General features: G+C 41.8%; 1 protein-coding gene across 2 annotated transcripts in view; it reads right to left on the bottom strand.

Annotated features, from left to right (window-relative positions):
• Positions 1-938: 938 nt before the first annotated feature.
• The window catches only part of FNTA (farnesyltransferase, CAAX box, alpha), a 42,229-nt gene continuing 25,612 nt past the window's right edge, over positions 939-17,555 (bottom strand). For both annotated transcript variants that reach the window (XM_053294456.1, XM_053294455.1), the window contains exons 7-9: positions 13,127-13,189; positions 4,122-4,293; positions 939-1,666 (exon numbers count right to left, since the gene is read on the bottom strand). In XM_053294456.1, coding sequence (XP_053150431.1) covers positions 1,535-1,666; positions 4,122-4,293; positions 13,127-13,189 — 367 coding nt within the window. In that variant the 3' untranslated portion in view covers positions 939-1,534. The remainder of the gene's footprint in view (positions 1,667-4,121; positions 4,294-13,126; positions 13,190-17,555) is intronic.

Here is a 17,555-nt window from a genome sequence, read left to right as displayed (position 1 = left end):
TGGGGCACAGAAGGGAAACGATTCAGCAAAAATCAAGTTTCACTCACAGAACTCTTAATCTAGATGCTACCTATGAAAATGGCAAACACTTGCATATCTCAAACATATGTGTCTAAGTCCATCTTGAAAAAGGATTAGCCAAACCAGAAGCTTTTTATTCAAGACATCCATTTATTACTTTTGTGGCATTACAAACGTCATCCCCTGGATGAAACCCCACCAATAATTTTGGAAAGACTCACTTGGCTGATTATGATCTGTTTTTGATGGTTGTTCTCCCTTGACTTACTTGTACATAGAATCTCTCCCCACAGATTTTTGTTTCCATTTTGGTCATTCCTGGACTTGATTGTTGAATAATCTGTAAATTTTTATCTAATCAGAGCAAATTCTCTGTGGTACATAATTTGTGGAGGCTTGTTCACATGTGAGTCACCACTTGATGTCACAGTCACTGACTGATGAACATGGATGTGCGAACCAACACTGATGACTTGAACCAAAGAGATGTTTTCCAAATCAGGGGTACTGAACCCAAGTTCACCACCCCCAAGTTCTCAATTGTGCAAAAGGAATTTATATTTTTAAGTCAATTTGACATTAAGCTATTGCAATTTACCCCAGGTGGACACTAAAACTGGGAACATTAGAAGTAATTACTGCAGTTCTTGCAAGTTACTTGTTTTTGAGAAACTCCAGAGAGAAAGCAGCCAGCTATGAAAACAGGGATAAAGACTCACTGATGGCTGCTGCAACCCTATGAAGGTCATTGGCCTCTTAATCCTGAAGATGGCTCAATAACCTTTGTGCACTCCAGAGTGTGATAGGAATGTCAGGGTCACACTGGGAATCCCAAAAGGACCTATAGAGTCTGAGTCTTTTGTTTGGACATGTTTGCTCTAGTAATTACAAAGAAGCCCAAACATCACACATTAAAACCTTGTATAAGTTATCTATACTTTTATTACAAATTATTGATGGCATTAGTTGGGTACAATGGTAACACAATCAGTGTTGCATAGCTGCTCCAATAGACAACTGCATTCCCTCCTTACAGTAACTAAAATTACTCCATATATCCACTGCACACAAGGTCTCTGCAATCCAACTCAGAATCTTACATGCACTTGCTTTATGAAAACAGGAGCCACTGTGTGGAGGCCAAGGCCAGCAACGGATTTAGGGCATTAAAATAGCTAGTACAGCATTATTCATACACTGTTAAACAATTCATTTATTTGGTACAATTCAAGTAATTACTAAGGGTTTGTTTGCTTGTTTTTTAAGCACAGTGCTTTGGACAACCCCACATCTAATATGTATAGCAGCAGTAACCATGGGTCAGTGTTATGCAGAACGCTTTGTACTCTTGGTGTGGTTAGAAGCAAGACCTCTGCAGCAATATATAGTAACAACTTATGGGGGTGGGGAGATAAGGGGGACAACACTCTATATAACTGCCTGCCTTGCTTTCCCCAGTCTGAGAGTTTCTTTAATATAGACAGAACTGAAGGTAGTTTCCCCTTAGATGAAACTACTGTTGATCATTTTCATTTGGCACATTCTGTTCTGCATTTGGGCTGTGTTTATTCTTAAGGGATCTTCCAATGTATTTCCAGTATTCTTTCCGTATTATATCTTTTTCTTTAGCCAGGGTTTCACATAGCTATAGAAAAAATAAATGGCCACACTGTTATATTTGCATCACTGTATTCTTAGTTTTGATTATATAGCACCATCAATGTGCATTGTGCTTTACAGAGCATAATAATAAAGACAGTTCTCCACCCCAAGCAGCTTATAATAGAAAGATAGACAATTAAGGTAACACGAAATATTGGCACAAATGCAGTTGGGGATACATACGTTTGATTTCCCAATAGTGGCATCTAAAGCAAAGCTTTTGGAGACTAATTTTAAAACAAGGTCAATATTGAAACCTATGAGTGAGTCTTCTACCATTATTCAGCGGGAGAACACTCACTCATGAATTTAGAAAGGTTGCTACAGTAGCCATGTCTGCCATTCAAAGTACTTAATAAGTACTGATTTAATTTTAATTAGAGGCCAAGATGCACACTGGATAGCAATAGTAGTATCTAGTTCACTATGGATTTTCTAACAGGAAGTATTCAGCCACATCCAATTTCCATGTTAATTGAACACACATCTATCCAGATCAGCCCCTGAAACCTTACAAAGCCAGGGCTGTGTAATGGAGAAAGTTAAGACTTGGACCAAAGAGACCTGAGGGGATCCATCCCAAATAGGAAACTATTCATAGAGTGGCCCTCAGCAAGTTATCTTTCAGTCAAACCTGCCACACAACTCTCGCGGGATAAATGCCCTAAGATTCTTGGAGAAATAACTATTATTATTATTATTACATTTATATCCCGCTCTTCCTCCAAGGAGCCCAGAGCAGTGTACTACATATTTGAGTTTCTCTTTCACAACAACCCTGTGAAGTAGGTTAGGCTGAGAGAGAAGTGACTGGCCCAGAGTCACCCAGCTAGTATCATGGCTGAATGGGGATTTGAACTCAGGTCTCTCCGGTCCTAGTCCAGCACTCTAACCACTACATCACGCTGGTTCTCTAATATAGATTATAAAGTTGTATGTGCACGTGTGTATGTATTGGACTGATCAGGTACCAGAATTATGTTGCATGAACGTACCCTTAGCTACAAAGTAAAAGTCATTCTACACATTATGCAGAATAAAGTGGTAGAGTTGTGAGCTATACCACCTCAGATGGCAGTGGAGGAGGGAGGGTAAGAGAACTGAATGTTCCACCCACAACTCTCTTCACATACTAAAGTAACACAACAGATATAAATGTGTGGTGTAGACTTCAACCTAATGTGCCAGTTTACTACAGGCAGAGGGGCTTTGGATTTTTGTCCCCCCACCATGTGTAGAGTATTCAATAATTTGGCCACCTCATCTCACCTACTGCAGTCTGAAATGGTACAGTCCAAACTTCTATTGTAATTTGGGGCAGAAAGGCTGCATGGGCATAAGAGTAAGGAAAAAGGCTGAAAAACTTAAGAAACGCCGCAGTTAGAGGGGGACATCGTGCATTTCCCCCCGGTTGTGTTGAATGCTTAAAAATTTACTACTGCTTGATCCTGAATTCTGGCATAAATGCCACAGGACTCAATATACAACTTTTAATAATGTACCCGCTGCAGCCTTTCTACCCAAAATTACAGTACTTCATTCTGCATAGTATATAGATTGGTTCTCAGAAAAGAGATCACCTGACCTTCAAAAGCAAGAAGACAGTCTACACTGCTACATTGTGGAGTGCAAATAAAATCAGTACAGTTTTTCCAAAACATCAGGACTTTCCCCTTCTCTACAATACAGGAGAACCTCGCTATTCACAGTTCTGCATATCTGCAGGGTGTCTAATAGAGTTAAAACGCATGTATCCACAGTTCCTAGAGGTCACTTCCGCCCTCCCATTTTGTGGCTTGTTTCTTCACAAACTGACTTTTCCCTGTGATTTTTTTGAGGCATATTGTCCTTTGGGGAGCATTCCTGCACACATGGGGGACCCACAGAGCATGCCACAGTAAGTTCTGGGCCTTTAAGAAAAATTCCCCTCCACCCTGGAACCTAACCCCCCCTTTCCCCACAGCTGTAATGCCTCGTTATTTGTGGTAGTAGGCGAGTATAGGTAGTAGGTAGTATAAAGCATGTTAAAGCCACTGCATTTTGACAAACAAGATTTTCCTCAACATTCTAGCTTCCAGACATTCTAGCTTTTGCACTGCGTGGCACAGGAACGGTTTCCTGCATTTTTCTTCAGTTACAATTCTGCAAAAATAAATTATGTGACAGAATTTAAAAATCTGCCTATCCTTGACTTCAGTCAACATACCAGAATTTGGTAGATTTAATTGTTTCTTAGTTTTACAAGATTAAATTTTATAAGTGGAGAGAGAGAGAGAGAAAGAATTACCACCTGCTTGAAGTTACAAGACTACAGAAGACAACAAGCCAGATGATGAAGAATATTTGTATGGCGCTTTTCAACTAACGTTTCCAAAGTGGGAAGATTTTTAAAAAAAGAAAACTTAGCTTTTTAAACGATCATGTTTCGAAAAGCTCACCTCTAATGCTCTGTTAAGAGTTTCTTCCTTGTTTTCACACTGGTTTTCTAGCATGTCTTCATATATATCCACCAGGAAGGCAATTAAGTAGGGAGAACTATGACTTGGTTGCAATTCCAGCAGCTGCTCTAACAGATTTGGATATTTTGACAAGCCACGATCCTGCAAAATCCTGAAAACAAAAAAGCAGCCATGTGCAGCACAATCTCATACTGTACCTATAAGAGCTGCAGACATGCAATGATAAATAATTATATACTAGAAAGATATCCTGGTAGCCAATGGTGTGCTGTATCCTTAAACTGCAATTTATCTCAGCTGGAATCAATAATAATAAGGTAGTATTTTCCAATTATTTAAAAGCAAGCTAAGATGCCTAGGTGAACAAAAAGATCTTCACCTGGTGTCTAGAAGAGTACAGAGATGCCAGGTGAGTTGGGCAATTTTTGTAAACTCCTTTCCTTCGCAGCCCTGATCCCCCCACAAAAAGTCCCCCCAGACATCGTTTGAGTGTGTGTGCACAGGGGGCTGCAGAGGGAAGGAAGGATCTGCAAAAATTGCCCCACCTTGGGCAAATGGAAGAGTTCTGTTCACTCAGGTATTAGTCAGATGCTACTCAGTGCCGAATATTCGGCGTACTAGTGGTCAGATACTTCGGTATGACTACAACACACAAATAAATGGTGTAAGGAAAATGTGAGCAGCTGGAAGGACCCGGGGCGGGGGCGGGGAAGGGAGGACGCATACACGAGAGTCTGAAAGCACACAGAGCAGGACTCAGCAGGTTAAGCAGCACAAAGGGCTACACAACTTCGGCCTCCCTGAAGATGTTGGGCTACAGCTTCCATAATCCCTGACTACTGGTCACTGTGGCTGGGGATGATGGGGACTATAGTCCCCAAAACAGCTGGAGGGCAGAAATTGTGTAGCCCTCTCTAATGCAAGGTGAAGTTGCAGTGTCTATCTCCAAACTTGAGCCCTGTGAGAAGGCCCTGCAGATGGGGGCCCTCATATATACATGCATAGGATGACTGATGAAGAGCAGGGATTTTGAGCCTGGGACTTACTCGCCAATCATTGTGCTCTACCACAACAGTTAATAAGCACTGAAATTAAAGTCCACGGTCCAAATCACAACTCAGTCACTAACATCCTGGATAGTCGTAGGCAAGTCTTACAATTCTCTCTCATCCCCTTCTACCTGCAACATATATATTGGATTAATAATACTGGCCTAATTTTACACTGTTGTGGGAAGGAATACTGATCTGTGGAGTGTTTTGAGCTTAGGAAGAGTTATGTAGATAAGATATTATTTTAATGTTTTAACACTACTTCTGAATACGGTTATCTCTAATGCCAATGGTAAAGTACGGAATCTTTCTCACTCTCCCCCACCCTTCTACTCTCTTCTCCGGCAAAGGCAGATTAACCTAACCCAATTCTTCTAACCAAGGGGTTCCCAACCCTTTTTAACAAGTATACACAAACCTTCAGCTCAGGTACCCCACAGAGATTTTGTGTGTGCGTGCACACAGTCCACAACTTACAAATAAGATATGTTCCCCAAGTTCATTTTTAAGTCAGATGTTCCTAACTCAGAATACATAGAGTTCCAAAGAGCAACAACTTTTTGTATGTGTGGGTTGGTGTTTGTACGTTGGGGACTTCTTTACAGTGATATGTTATGGAGCTTTGTTTGCATGTACAGTTGTTTCTAAGTTGGATGTTTGTAACTCAGGGAGTGCCTGTACATACACTTACACACACCACAGTTATGCGACAAGCTATTCCAGTCACTGGCTTACATCCCAATTAACTTACTCATAAGCAATCTTATTGAAATTAATGGGACAAGTTTATATGTCCCATAAAATTCCAGGAGAGAACTTAATCTGGATGCAAGTACCTGTAATGTTTTGATGTGTGCGTTGGTGCATACACACACATATATAAACTGCTCTGAGCCTTTTTTTGGAAGGGCGGTTTATAAATCAAGTAAGTAAGTAAGTAAATAAATAAATAAGCAAGCAAGCACACACTCAAATTTAAGTGTTATAGTTAGGGAGATAGGCTACTCTAGTCACTGGTTCACATATACATTGTTACTCGTAAGCAGTCTTATTTAAGTTAATGGTACAAGTTTACTTGTTCTATTAATTTCAATAGGAGTACTGTGCTAATTTTCTGAAGCCTGTTAGGCTGAGAGGAGGCGTATGCTAAGCTTCAGCACGCAGTGAACCAATCAGGAGAAGAGGAGGAGGGAGCCCTCCTCCCTACCCTTCTGCAGAGAACACATCACTAAAGACACATCGGCTTCAAGCTGGTGATCCTCAGATGGGGAACAAACAGCATGGGTACACCATGGGGAGGCAGTAGGGCTCCAAGTATCCCTGGAAGTCCTCCAAATACCCTAGGGTAGTTGTACCCATTGCTGAGAATCCCTGTTCTAACCCAAGTGAGCAATACTAGCAGGAAGCATCAGTCCTGGGATGTGCAAGTATGGGCAAAATTCTCTCTCCTATACAATTTCACTCACACACTCACTCGGCAACTGGGCTTTGTGTGTGTCACAGTTAATGTGTCTGCTGTATTTTATATCACTTCATCAAAGATAGGACTCAAAGATAGCATTCTTCAAACACTAATATTTAGGGAGTTCTAAATAAGGTTTAATATTGTTAATAACCTAATCAGGAATTAAGATGCTGTATGAACCCGATGACTCTAATGACCTAAGGAACTGTCATATATATCTTTCTTTTGTTTCTTTCTGTTTTTCTTTCTTTCATTTTTATGGAAGAAACGATAATGTATTAAGAATGGGGTAATTAGGGAAGAATTGAGAATATACTTGTAAATTTAACCCTTAGAAACAAATTGATGCAATATTGATAATATTTTCAAATATATGGAATAAGACTATTGGCTATATTCTATTATATGACATTACAGTTTTAAAAGGATAAGAATGATAATCAGCTGAAGATTTTTTTTGGTTTTCTTTTTAGCTTCAGCTCCTTTATTCATTAACAAAAAATGTAGCTTCGATTTTTCAGAAATATATATATATCTTTATTATTTCCAGTTTATTGCATTATTTTTCCTTCCTCCTCCCCCTTTTTCTTCCCCTATGGGCTTTTATTGTTTGTTATAAATACTTTATAATAATACTTTGAGAAGCTTAACTGAATGAACAATTTGTGATGCAAACAATTGGAAGGAAATTGTGAAGGATTAGATATGTGTATAGGGGGGAGATCTCACTGTCATAGCTTGATAGCTTATGCTCCCAGTTGTAGGTTATAAAGATAAGTTATGGCTGAATTTAGTCTCTCTCTTCATGAAAAAATTTCTTTGAATTTATCTCTGGTTCCCCCCCTCCCTATTACATGAGGAAGGGGGCTATTAAAGGTTTAGCTGATTTTTGTCAATTACTTTATTATGGTGTTTTGTATACCTGTTTGGGACAAGATGGGGATTTTGATTATATATTGGTGGATATGTGGCTTTGTATTTACAATACACATACTATTCTGTTATGGCAGAACTAGTATGTTTGTTTTTTAATTATTTTCTTCTCCACTGATCAATCTTGTTTGGAATAGTTTGAATATATAGTTGCCTAATAACTAATTAAACTTAGGGGGAGTGTCCTGTGAGAGGTTTAAGTTCTATTTTCTCTGATGATTAGATTTATAATCGAGCTTACAGATACTAATATGATTTTTTGTATTGCTGTCTTCTGAACCTCTCATGGATTTTTTAGGAGGTAGCTGTGCTGAAGTGTGTTTGGAGAAGAGAGCCAGTATGAAGTGACTGATGTGATCTATGGTGTAGTTTGGGCACAGAACCATACATAACCAGCTTAAGTTCTGCCTGAGGTATCCTCCCCCTTTATTTTATTGGTATTATAAAGTGCATTGAAGAACATTTAAAATTACATACTAAGACATATTTAAGATACATTTAAAATTACATATCTATTTTAAAAGTTCTTATTAGCAGGATTGAATTCATGAATTCCATTTAGATTCTTTCATCTGTTATTTATAACATCAAAATTCAAGTGGAAGATAGGTGCAACTGAACTTTATAGCATTTTGCTGGTGAAGTCTGCTGCTGAGGTTTCTGTCTTAAACCTATTACACCCTTGTTTTGGTAGAACAAGGATTTTAAAATTCACTCAACTCATTTTTGGTTTTGCTAGATTCATGGATGTTTTTTGATCATTTTAGATTTTTTTCTGTCCATCAGCTTAATATATAAGATAATGTACTGTATTTTTCATTTAACGCAGTTGGGACAGAATAGAAGATCCAAGACTTTTTAGAAATCTCCTCTTTGTTTAGTATCGGAGAATAATACATAATAAAACATATTTTATTAAACATATACATTATAAGATTCAATTAATTCACCTAATGAAAGTTTTTGAATAAATTTTAGGTTTTCTTATTCTTTATACAGGTTTCAAATCAGATGTAGTTTATTGTAAACTGCCCAGAGATGAAAGTTTGGGGCGGTGTACAAATTTGATAGATAAATAAATAAATAAATAATAAAAAATTGGAGCAAGAGAACTTATACTCTTTTCTACAGAATATAGAAACTATTCATTAATATTTTACAACATTTTTGAGCTTGTGGGTTTGGGGGGTGGAGCCCATACCGCAGAGCATTGAGGATGTCTGGTTCTGTGCTTGAATTACTCACATTATTTCTATTTTGTATATCATAGCTGGGTTGGTTTTCTCCTCTTTAGACTGCTTGACAGTATGATGATCAATCAGGTTGGGGGGGATTTTTCCTTGAGGGGTTCAAGATTCTCTACTGATAGCTATTGATGCCTAGTCTTAGATGTTTTAGATACAATTAATACTATTGTATTCTTATGTTTTGGTTTTGATGGACAAGATCTTGTATGTAAACTTGTATGGTTTTGTTGGACTCTCAGAGATGTAACCTTTTTTTGTTTCTATTTATAATACTAATAAAAGCATTAAAAAAAAGATAGGACAGCATTCAGGTGGAGGTACTTCAACTTAGAAATCCCTACTTCATAATAAAGTCAGTTTACCAAGTTTCAGGATAGTTTCTTGCATAACTGGATGTTTTCCGAATACTGTAATGGGGTCCAACTGTTTTGTTTGTAATTCATACAGGAAGTACAGCATTTATTTAAATACTGTGTCAGATATTTTTTTAAGAACTATACTGCACTGCAAATCCAATAATAGTTTCTCTCTTCCCTTCTACTTCATCATGCCAAAAACAGATTGGTACAATTCTAACAGCATCCATGGACTGACCAGATGCAAAAAGAGAGGACAGAGCTCCTCAAGCTTTAAGGAGTTAAATGTGCAGAGGGAGAAAGGCCGCATCTGAGATGTCCTCTGCTGCACAAAGGTTCAGGACCCAAGCCCTCTCTTGCCTGCAGTCATGCTAAGCACCTATAGTATATGCTTCTTTCCCAGGTAGACTCCATTTCTTTAGATGGGCTTGGCCTTTGAGCAGGACCAAAATATTCTGAAGTGCATTAATTTTGTCTTGAGTTGCAAAATTTTTACTCCAGCAACTTCTCACTTTTTGAATATATTCAACGGAATTTCTTGAACTATTTTTAAAATATTGTCTTACAGTTTTATCCCTGTTAAATGTTTACATTTTGGATCGCTGTATTATAATTCGCAACATGTATACAGTTAAGTCTTAAGATAGGATTGTACTGCACTCTGCACCTGGACTTTGTTTTCTGGAACTCCCTCTTTGCCCCCTTCTTCCAACCAGAGAGAGAGAGTAGGAGTGCTGTTATACCCTCTCTGATGCCTTTCACAAGCAAAGCACCAACCTGGGACTTGCTCATGACTCCTAACTAGCCGTTTCTTCTTGCAATAAGTTGTCCCACTCAGGGGCATACACCTTGCAACAACTGCCCAATTAAGGCTACTGTAATAAATATTCCAAGTGAAATTGGCTCCAGTAGAGCCAAGAGCAGAACATTTGACCCGTCAACACAACACTTTTTTAAATTGGTTAAATATGTAAACCATTAATTTATTTGAATGTAACAAAGACATGCTTAAATACACATAGCCACACATGTATTCCATCCCCTCCTCTGCACACACAGGAGAGGATTCCAAAGAGTAATAATGGAACCCCTCCTGCCCCCTCAGGAACTCAGCTAGGCCCATGCTGTGCTGGAGCCCACTGCAATGCACTCGGCTGTAACCTAGAACAAGAAGCCTGTTCATGTCTCAGAGACCCCAGTGCTCAGGCTATTCTCCAAGAGACACAAGTAGTCTGCATGCTGTGGGCCTGAAGAGGAGTAGAATCATTACATTGCTTTAGGAGAGCAATGGAAGAACCTCTCACTGAGGGTAATAGATGATAATCTGGCCAGGTTTATGTTCACATGGGAAGAGATGCATTGTACCACCAACTAGTTGACATTGTGCAGCAATGAAATTGCATCCAAACCAATGGCACTTAATTGTTTGTAACTGGCCACCATGCATGTTTACTCAGAAGTAAATACTGAAATATTGTGTTTTTATTGTAAGCCACCACAAACAGCAGTGTGCAGGGGGTGGTGGGAGAGCAATAGTTTAAATAAATAAAATCCCACTGAGTTCAATGGGGTGTACTCCAAGGAACTGTATACAGGACTGCAGCCTTGGGCAAATATACCATCTGCAAGCAAAATTCAGGAAGTTCAACAAAACAAGGGAACTTCTCTAGACACAGATTCACCATCCACGGATTCACGTATTGGAGGTCGGATAACAGACACCCAACCTCAGCATGTACAGGGGGTGGGAGACAAAAAGGGTTAAAATCACATATCCACACATTGGGTGTGGCCAGAAATTACCTTGGAGGTCATTTCCAACTGCCGTTTTGTGGAGAGCTATTTTATTACTCGTTTGTTTTCAAAAGCACTAAGCCCCCACATTTTTCCATGGAATTTCAAGGTCTGGTGGGGGGGAGGGATCATCGCTCAACTCAGGAAAGCCCAAGGAGCACAGCAGAGCACTTTATTTGGCCTGTTTTTTGCAGCTTTTTAGTGAATATTTTTGAAGCCTGGGAACCTAACCCCCACAATCCCATTGACTTCAATGCTTCCCTATCTGTGGTTAAATATTTTAACAGTATATAGGTGAAACTCGAAAAATTAGAATATCGTGCAAAAGTTCATTAATTTCAGTAATGCAAATTAAAAGGTGAAACTGATATATGAGATAGACGCATTACATGCAAAGCGAGATAAGTCAAACCTTAATTTGTTATAATTGCGATGATCATGGCGTACAGCTCATGAGAACCCCAAATCCACAATCCCAGAAAATTAGAATATTACATGAAACCAATAAAACAAGGATTGTCAATAGAACAATATTGGACCTCTGAAAAGTATAAGCATGCATATGTATTCAGTACTTGGTTTGGGCCCCTTTTGCAGCAATTACTGCCTCAATGCGGCGTGGCATGGATGCTATCAGCCTGTGGCACTGCTGAGGTGTTATGGAAGACCAGGATGCTCCAATAGCGGCCTTCAGCTCTTCTGCATTGTTTGGTCTCATGTCTCTCATCCTTCTCTTGGCAATGCCCCCTAGATTCTCTATGGGGTTCAGGTCAGGCGAGTTTGCTGGCCAATCAAGCACAGTAATCCCATGGTCACTGAACCAGGTTTTGGTACTTTTGGCAGTGTGGGCAGGTGCCAAGTCCTGCTGGAAAATGAAGTCAGCATCCCCATACAGCTCGTCTGCGGAAGGAAGCATGAAGTGCTCCAAAATCTCTTGATAGACGGCTGCGTTGACCCTGGACTTAATGAAGCACAGTGGACCAACACCAGCAGATGACATGGCTCCCCAAATCAACACAGACTGTGGAAACTTCACACTGGACTTGAAGCATCTTGCATTGTGTGCCTCTCCATTCTTCCTCCAGACTCTGGGGCCTTGGTTTCCAAATGAGATGCAAAAGTTGCTCTCATCAGAAAAGAGGACTGTGGACCACTGAGCAACAGACCAGTTCTTTTTTTTCTTGAGCCCAGGTAAGACACTTCTGACGTTGTTTGTTGTTCAGGAACGGCTTGACAAGAGGAATACGACATTTGAAGCCCATGTCCAGGATCCGTCTGTGTGTGGTGGCTCTTGATGCACTAACTCCAGCCTCAGTCCACTCCTTGTGAAAGTCCCCAACACTTTTGAATGGCCTTTTCCTGACAATCCTCTCCAGGCTGCGGTCATCCCTGTTGCTTGTGCACCTTTTTCTTCCACACTTTCCCCTTCCACATAACTTTCTATTGATGTGCTTTGATACAGCACTTTGGGAACATCCAACTTTTTTTGCAATTACCTTTTGAGGCTTTCCCTCCTTATGGAGGGTGTCAATGATGGTTTTCTGCACAACTGTCAAGTCAGCAGTCTTTCCCATGATTGTGATTCCTAATGAACCAGACTGAGAGACCATTTAAAGGCTCAGGAACCCTTTGCAGGTGTTATGGATTGATTAGCTGATTGGAGTGGGACACCTGGAGCCTAGACTGTTGAACCTTTTCACAATATTCTAATTTTCTGGGATTGTAGATTTGGGGTTCTCATGAGCTGTACGCCATGATCATCGCAATTATAACAAATTAAGGCTTGACTTATCTCGCTTTGCATGTAATGCGTCTATCTCATATATCAGTTTCACCTTTTAATTTGCTTTACTGAAATTAATGAACTTTTGCACGATATTCTAATTTTTTGAGTTTCACCTGTAAGTCCCACCTCTATCCACAAGAACTCTTATTCAGTAACCTCTTTGGCTTCTAAAATTTCAGTATGTGTTGCCCTTGTAAGCATTTTTTAAAACAATAAAAGGGGCTAAACAACTGTTTTAAAAACTGAAAGTACAGATTTTTTTGGGAGTGGAATTCTGTACCCCAATACCACATTTTTCCTGCACTTCAGCAGAGTTGCAGTATACATACACTTGTTAACAATTCATCTCACCCTTTCAAATAGTTCCAAGCACTTTCATTATGAGGCACCATCTTGATCTTTCCTAGAGTATACCTAAAAGAGAAACAAAATGTACAAAGGCAAGAAGTAAGGAAAGCCCCAAGCTGAATATCCAAAAATGTTTATTTACAAGATGTAAAAATGCCCCAATGTTTCAGGGGCTTAAACTCTTATGTCCTTTTCTAACAGAGAGACTCAAAATGAAATACAACAGCATCTCCATCTGGCACCCAGATTGGCTAGGGGGCCAGGAGATCCAACATGCAATTATTTCCTTTGCCTGCAACAAGTATACATGGCACTTGAGGATGCTGGATATATTACTACCAGGTGACCACTGTTCCCTCTAAGGTGTGCACACATGCGCATGCTCACAAGTTTTTGGATGTCCGCTCAGTTCAATTTAGATCCCACTCACGCTGAATCAGGAAGGCCCCATTCTGAATGCAGATGAGCGCGCACTGCCTTGATACTGCTGCCCAGAACAAAACTCATTCCGTACAAAGATGAAAAAAATTAGAGGGACCACTGCATGGGACCACTAAGATTAGCTTGGCTTATTATTAATTATACTTATACCAGGACAGAATCCCAGAATGGCTTACTATTCAGAAAACAAAATATGGTTCAATGTAGTAAATGGAATTGTGTATGTAAGTTTATAGATGAGGCAGAAGGACTTGAGAACTGGCTGATATTAACAATGCCAGACCAGATAAGTAGCCTCTATATTGCTCTGCAGTTGGCTTACTAGCCAAATCTCTATTTGTTCACACCCCCAATACCTCACAGACCCACCCTGATGCAGAAGGTTTTGGAGAGAAATGGGGATCCCTCTCATTTGTGACAGTGTCTAGAGCAGGTAAGAAGAAATAGCAAGGGTCTCTCCTGCTCTAACCTTCTCCAAACTCATCTCCTTCAAGTCATCTGATGAGCATAGAGGAGTTGGAAGAGAGCTGCTGTGCTGTTTCACATCATCACAGGAGATTCAGATAAGATAAAGAAACAGCAGGTACCTCTCCAGCTGTTTCTTATCTTATTCAAACCTTTGAACAACAAAATATCCACACCTCTCTTCGAGGTCAAAGAGCTTGAAGAAATAGAGAACTTGCTTCATAGAGTTGTAAGGAAGAGAAGAACGACAGGTTGCTTACCTGTAACTTGGGTTCTTCTAGTGGTCAACTGTGCTTTTACATGAATGGGCTTTGCGCCTGCGCAGAGACCACATCGGAGCTTCCAAGCTCTAACTTTTTGGCGGTAACCCCGCCCCCACGGTATATAGGCAGCTGCGCGGGCTTCCTGCTTCAGTCTTCTGAGTCCGCCAATCTGAAAGACTAGCAATAAAGACATTAAAAGAGGAGAGGATGGGAGGACGTGTAAGAGCACAGATGACCACTAGAAGAACCCAAGTTACAGGTAAGCAACCTGTTGTTCTTCGACATGGTCTCTGTGCTTTACATGAATGGGTGCATAGCAAGCTGCACCTGTGCCATGCTCACCTGGAGGAGAGATCAGGCGAAGATGGACTGTAACACCGCCTTGCCAAACGCCGTGTCTTTTCTGGCTTGGACATCCAGGTCGTAGTGCTGCACAAATGAGTGTTTTGATGTCCACGTAGCCACCTGGCAGATGATGTCCAAAGGAATTGACCTGTCAAAGGCCTGCTTGCCTTTGTTGGGTCCAGAGTGAAGCACAAAGAGAGATGTAGAGGTGCAGAGAGCAGAGGTTCGGTCTACGTAGAAGGCGAGCGCTCTACGAACATCGAGGGTGTGGAGACGTTGTTCGGCGTCAGACGACGGTTCAGAGAAGAATGCAGGTAAGGAAATCGGTTGGGAGTGATGAAAGGAAGTAACTACCTTCGGGAGGAAGGCAAAGACTGGTCTGAGGACGACCTTCTCTCTATGGAAAAGCAGGTGAGGGTCAACTCTCAGTGCTCTGAGTTCACTCACCCACCTGGCGGAAGTGATAGCCATAAGAAAGGCCACCTTACAGGAAAGGAGGTCCAGAGAAATCATGGCCATGGGTTCAAAGGGAGGGTGCATGAGAGAGGAGAGCACCAAGGTCAGGTCCCATGCAGGTGCTATGACTGGCGGGTCAGGGTAAAGGTGGGTGAGGCCTTTCAGAAAACACCTGACTGTGGGGTGTTGGAACCACAATGGCATAGAGGGTGGATAGTGAGCCACTATGGCTGTGAGATGAACTCGCAAGGAAGGCATCTTCAGTCCAACCTCCTTGAGGGACAGTAAGTATGAACAAACATGTTCTACAGAGACAGAGTGTAAGGGAACTTTCCTGTTTTCTAGAAAGTTCCGAAAACGTGTCCGTTTATGGGAATAGGAGGCAAGGGTAGTAGGTTTACGAGAAGCATTAACTATTCTCTGTTGGTCTATGTGCAGGTTGGGACTATGTGCCAAGCCGTGAGATGAAGACATTGTAGGTCTGGATGGAGGAGGTGACCGTTCTGCAGGGAGAGGAGGAGAGGGTTGTGTGGCAGGCAGAGGTACTGATTAGAGAGGCAGAGAGGTGGTAGAGGAGGTGGGATGACAGATCTAGGATAGCCTGGATCCTGCGCTGAGGCAGGAAAATCTTTGACTGAATGGAGTCAAAGATGATCCTCAAAAATTCTATGGTTCTGGAAGGACTGAGTTTCGACTTCTCGTAATTCACCTGGAGCCCCAGGTTGGAAAGGAGGTTGATGACCGTGTGGAGATCCCTCAGTGAGGATTGTGGGTTGTCGGCTACCATGAGCCAGTCATCAAGGGATGGAAAAACTTGAATGTCTTGTTGCTGCAGGGCCACCACCACTGGAGCCATGCATTTGGTGAACACATGCGGAGTGGATGCCAGCCCGAAGGGGAGGGTGCGGAACTGGTAAGTGGTGTCTGCTATCTGAAAGCGGAGGAAACGACGGTGCTGATGGTGATACGATAGTAGGCATCCCTGAGGTCTATTGAGATGAACCACTGGTTCCTGCGCAGGAGGCAGATGATGGTGGGAATGGTGACCATACAAACCCTCCAGTATGTGACATAGGAGTTCAGCTCCCGGAGATCCAGGATGGGACGGAGGGAGCCGTCCAGCTTGGGTACCGTGAAGTATCGGGAATGGAAACCCGGGGATTGTGGGTTGTGAACCATTGTGAATCTATTGCAGATTTTGCGAGTCGAGAGTTAACTTCCGAGAGGAGAGCCAGAATGGCTGGTGTGGGGAGTGAAGGATTGTATGGTGGAGTGGGTGCAAACTCTATAGCATAGCCGACTCTCACAATGGTAAGAGCCCAGGACTCGGTGGTGATATTTTCCCAGGTGGAGATGAAGGGGGAGAGCCTGGTGCCCCATCTGGGAGGGATTTTTGTCTCTTAGTATGGGGCTGGGACCCCTTAGAGCACTGCTGCTGCTTAGAGCCAGTGAAGTTGGAGCGCTTTCTGTAAGGTTGATACCTGGTAGAACGAAAGGACCTGTCTTGTGGATGGTAGTACTGGTGTTTAGAGGAGTATGGCTATTGCTGCCATTTCTGGGGCCTATACGGCCGGGATGAGGACTGTTGGAGCCCCATAGAGGGGGCCGTGTTACTAAGTTTCTGCACTTTCTGAAGAGTATCACCCGTCTTTTCTCCAAATAGAGATGAACCATCAAAGGGAAGATCTTCCACTTTGGATCTAGCGTCGGGTGTCAGTCCGGAAGATCTGAGCCAGGCGTGGCGGTGAAGAACGACTGATGATGCCATCACCTTAGAGGCACCTTCTGTTAAGTGACAAATTGCGTGGAGTTCCTGTTTTGAGACCTGCATGGCTTCTCGTAGGAAAACTTTAGCTGGACCCTGTTGTTCCTCAGGCAAATGGTCCAGGAAGGGGGCAACATGGTCCCACAGAAAAGACTGGTATCTCGCGTAGTAAGCCTGATAGTTTGCAATTCTGGTCAATAAAGATGAAATTGAATACAAACGCCTCCCAAATGTGTCCAGTTTCTTCCCCTCTTTGTCAGGTGGGGTGGAAGAGGTTTATCCACGGAACTTAGAGAGTGAGGACTCTACTACAATGGAATCAGTAGAAGGGTGCTATTTTAGAAAGGAGTCATCCTGGTCAGGGGAAACGTGCACTCTATAGAAGGAATCAAGTTTCTTCGACATCTGGGGAAGGGAGGAGGGTTTCGACCAAAAGGCCTTGGTGACCTTGAAGATGGAGGGATTCAAAGGAAGCGAGACCGAAGGATGGGCATCGTCTTCAATCAATTGGAAGAGAGGATCTGGCTCTGACCTATCCCCTTGGGAAAGCTGAACTCCCAGGGAGGTAGCCATACGGGAGACAAAGTCAGTGTACATTCGGAAATCCTCCGAAGGAGAGCTAGGCCTTGGTTCCATAATGAGTGTAGGGGGCAAAGAGCCCAACGATATCTTGTCTGAAATCGAAGACTCTGGTCCC

This window comes from Hemicordylus capensis, chromosome 2 (genome assembly GCF_027244095.1).
Source record: "Hemicordylus capensis ecotype Gifberg chromosome 2, rHemCap1.1.pri, whole genome shotgun sequence".
Classification (NCBI taxonomy): domain Eukaryota; kingdom Metazoa; phylum Chordata; class Lepidosauria; order Squamata; family Cordylidae; genus Hemicordylus; species Hemicordylus capensis.
Note: the sequence above shows the minus strand (reverse complement) of the source record. Positions and strands in the feature narration are given on the sequence as shown.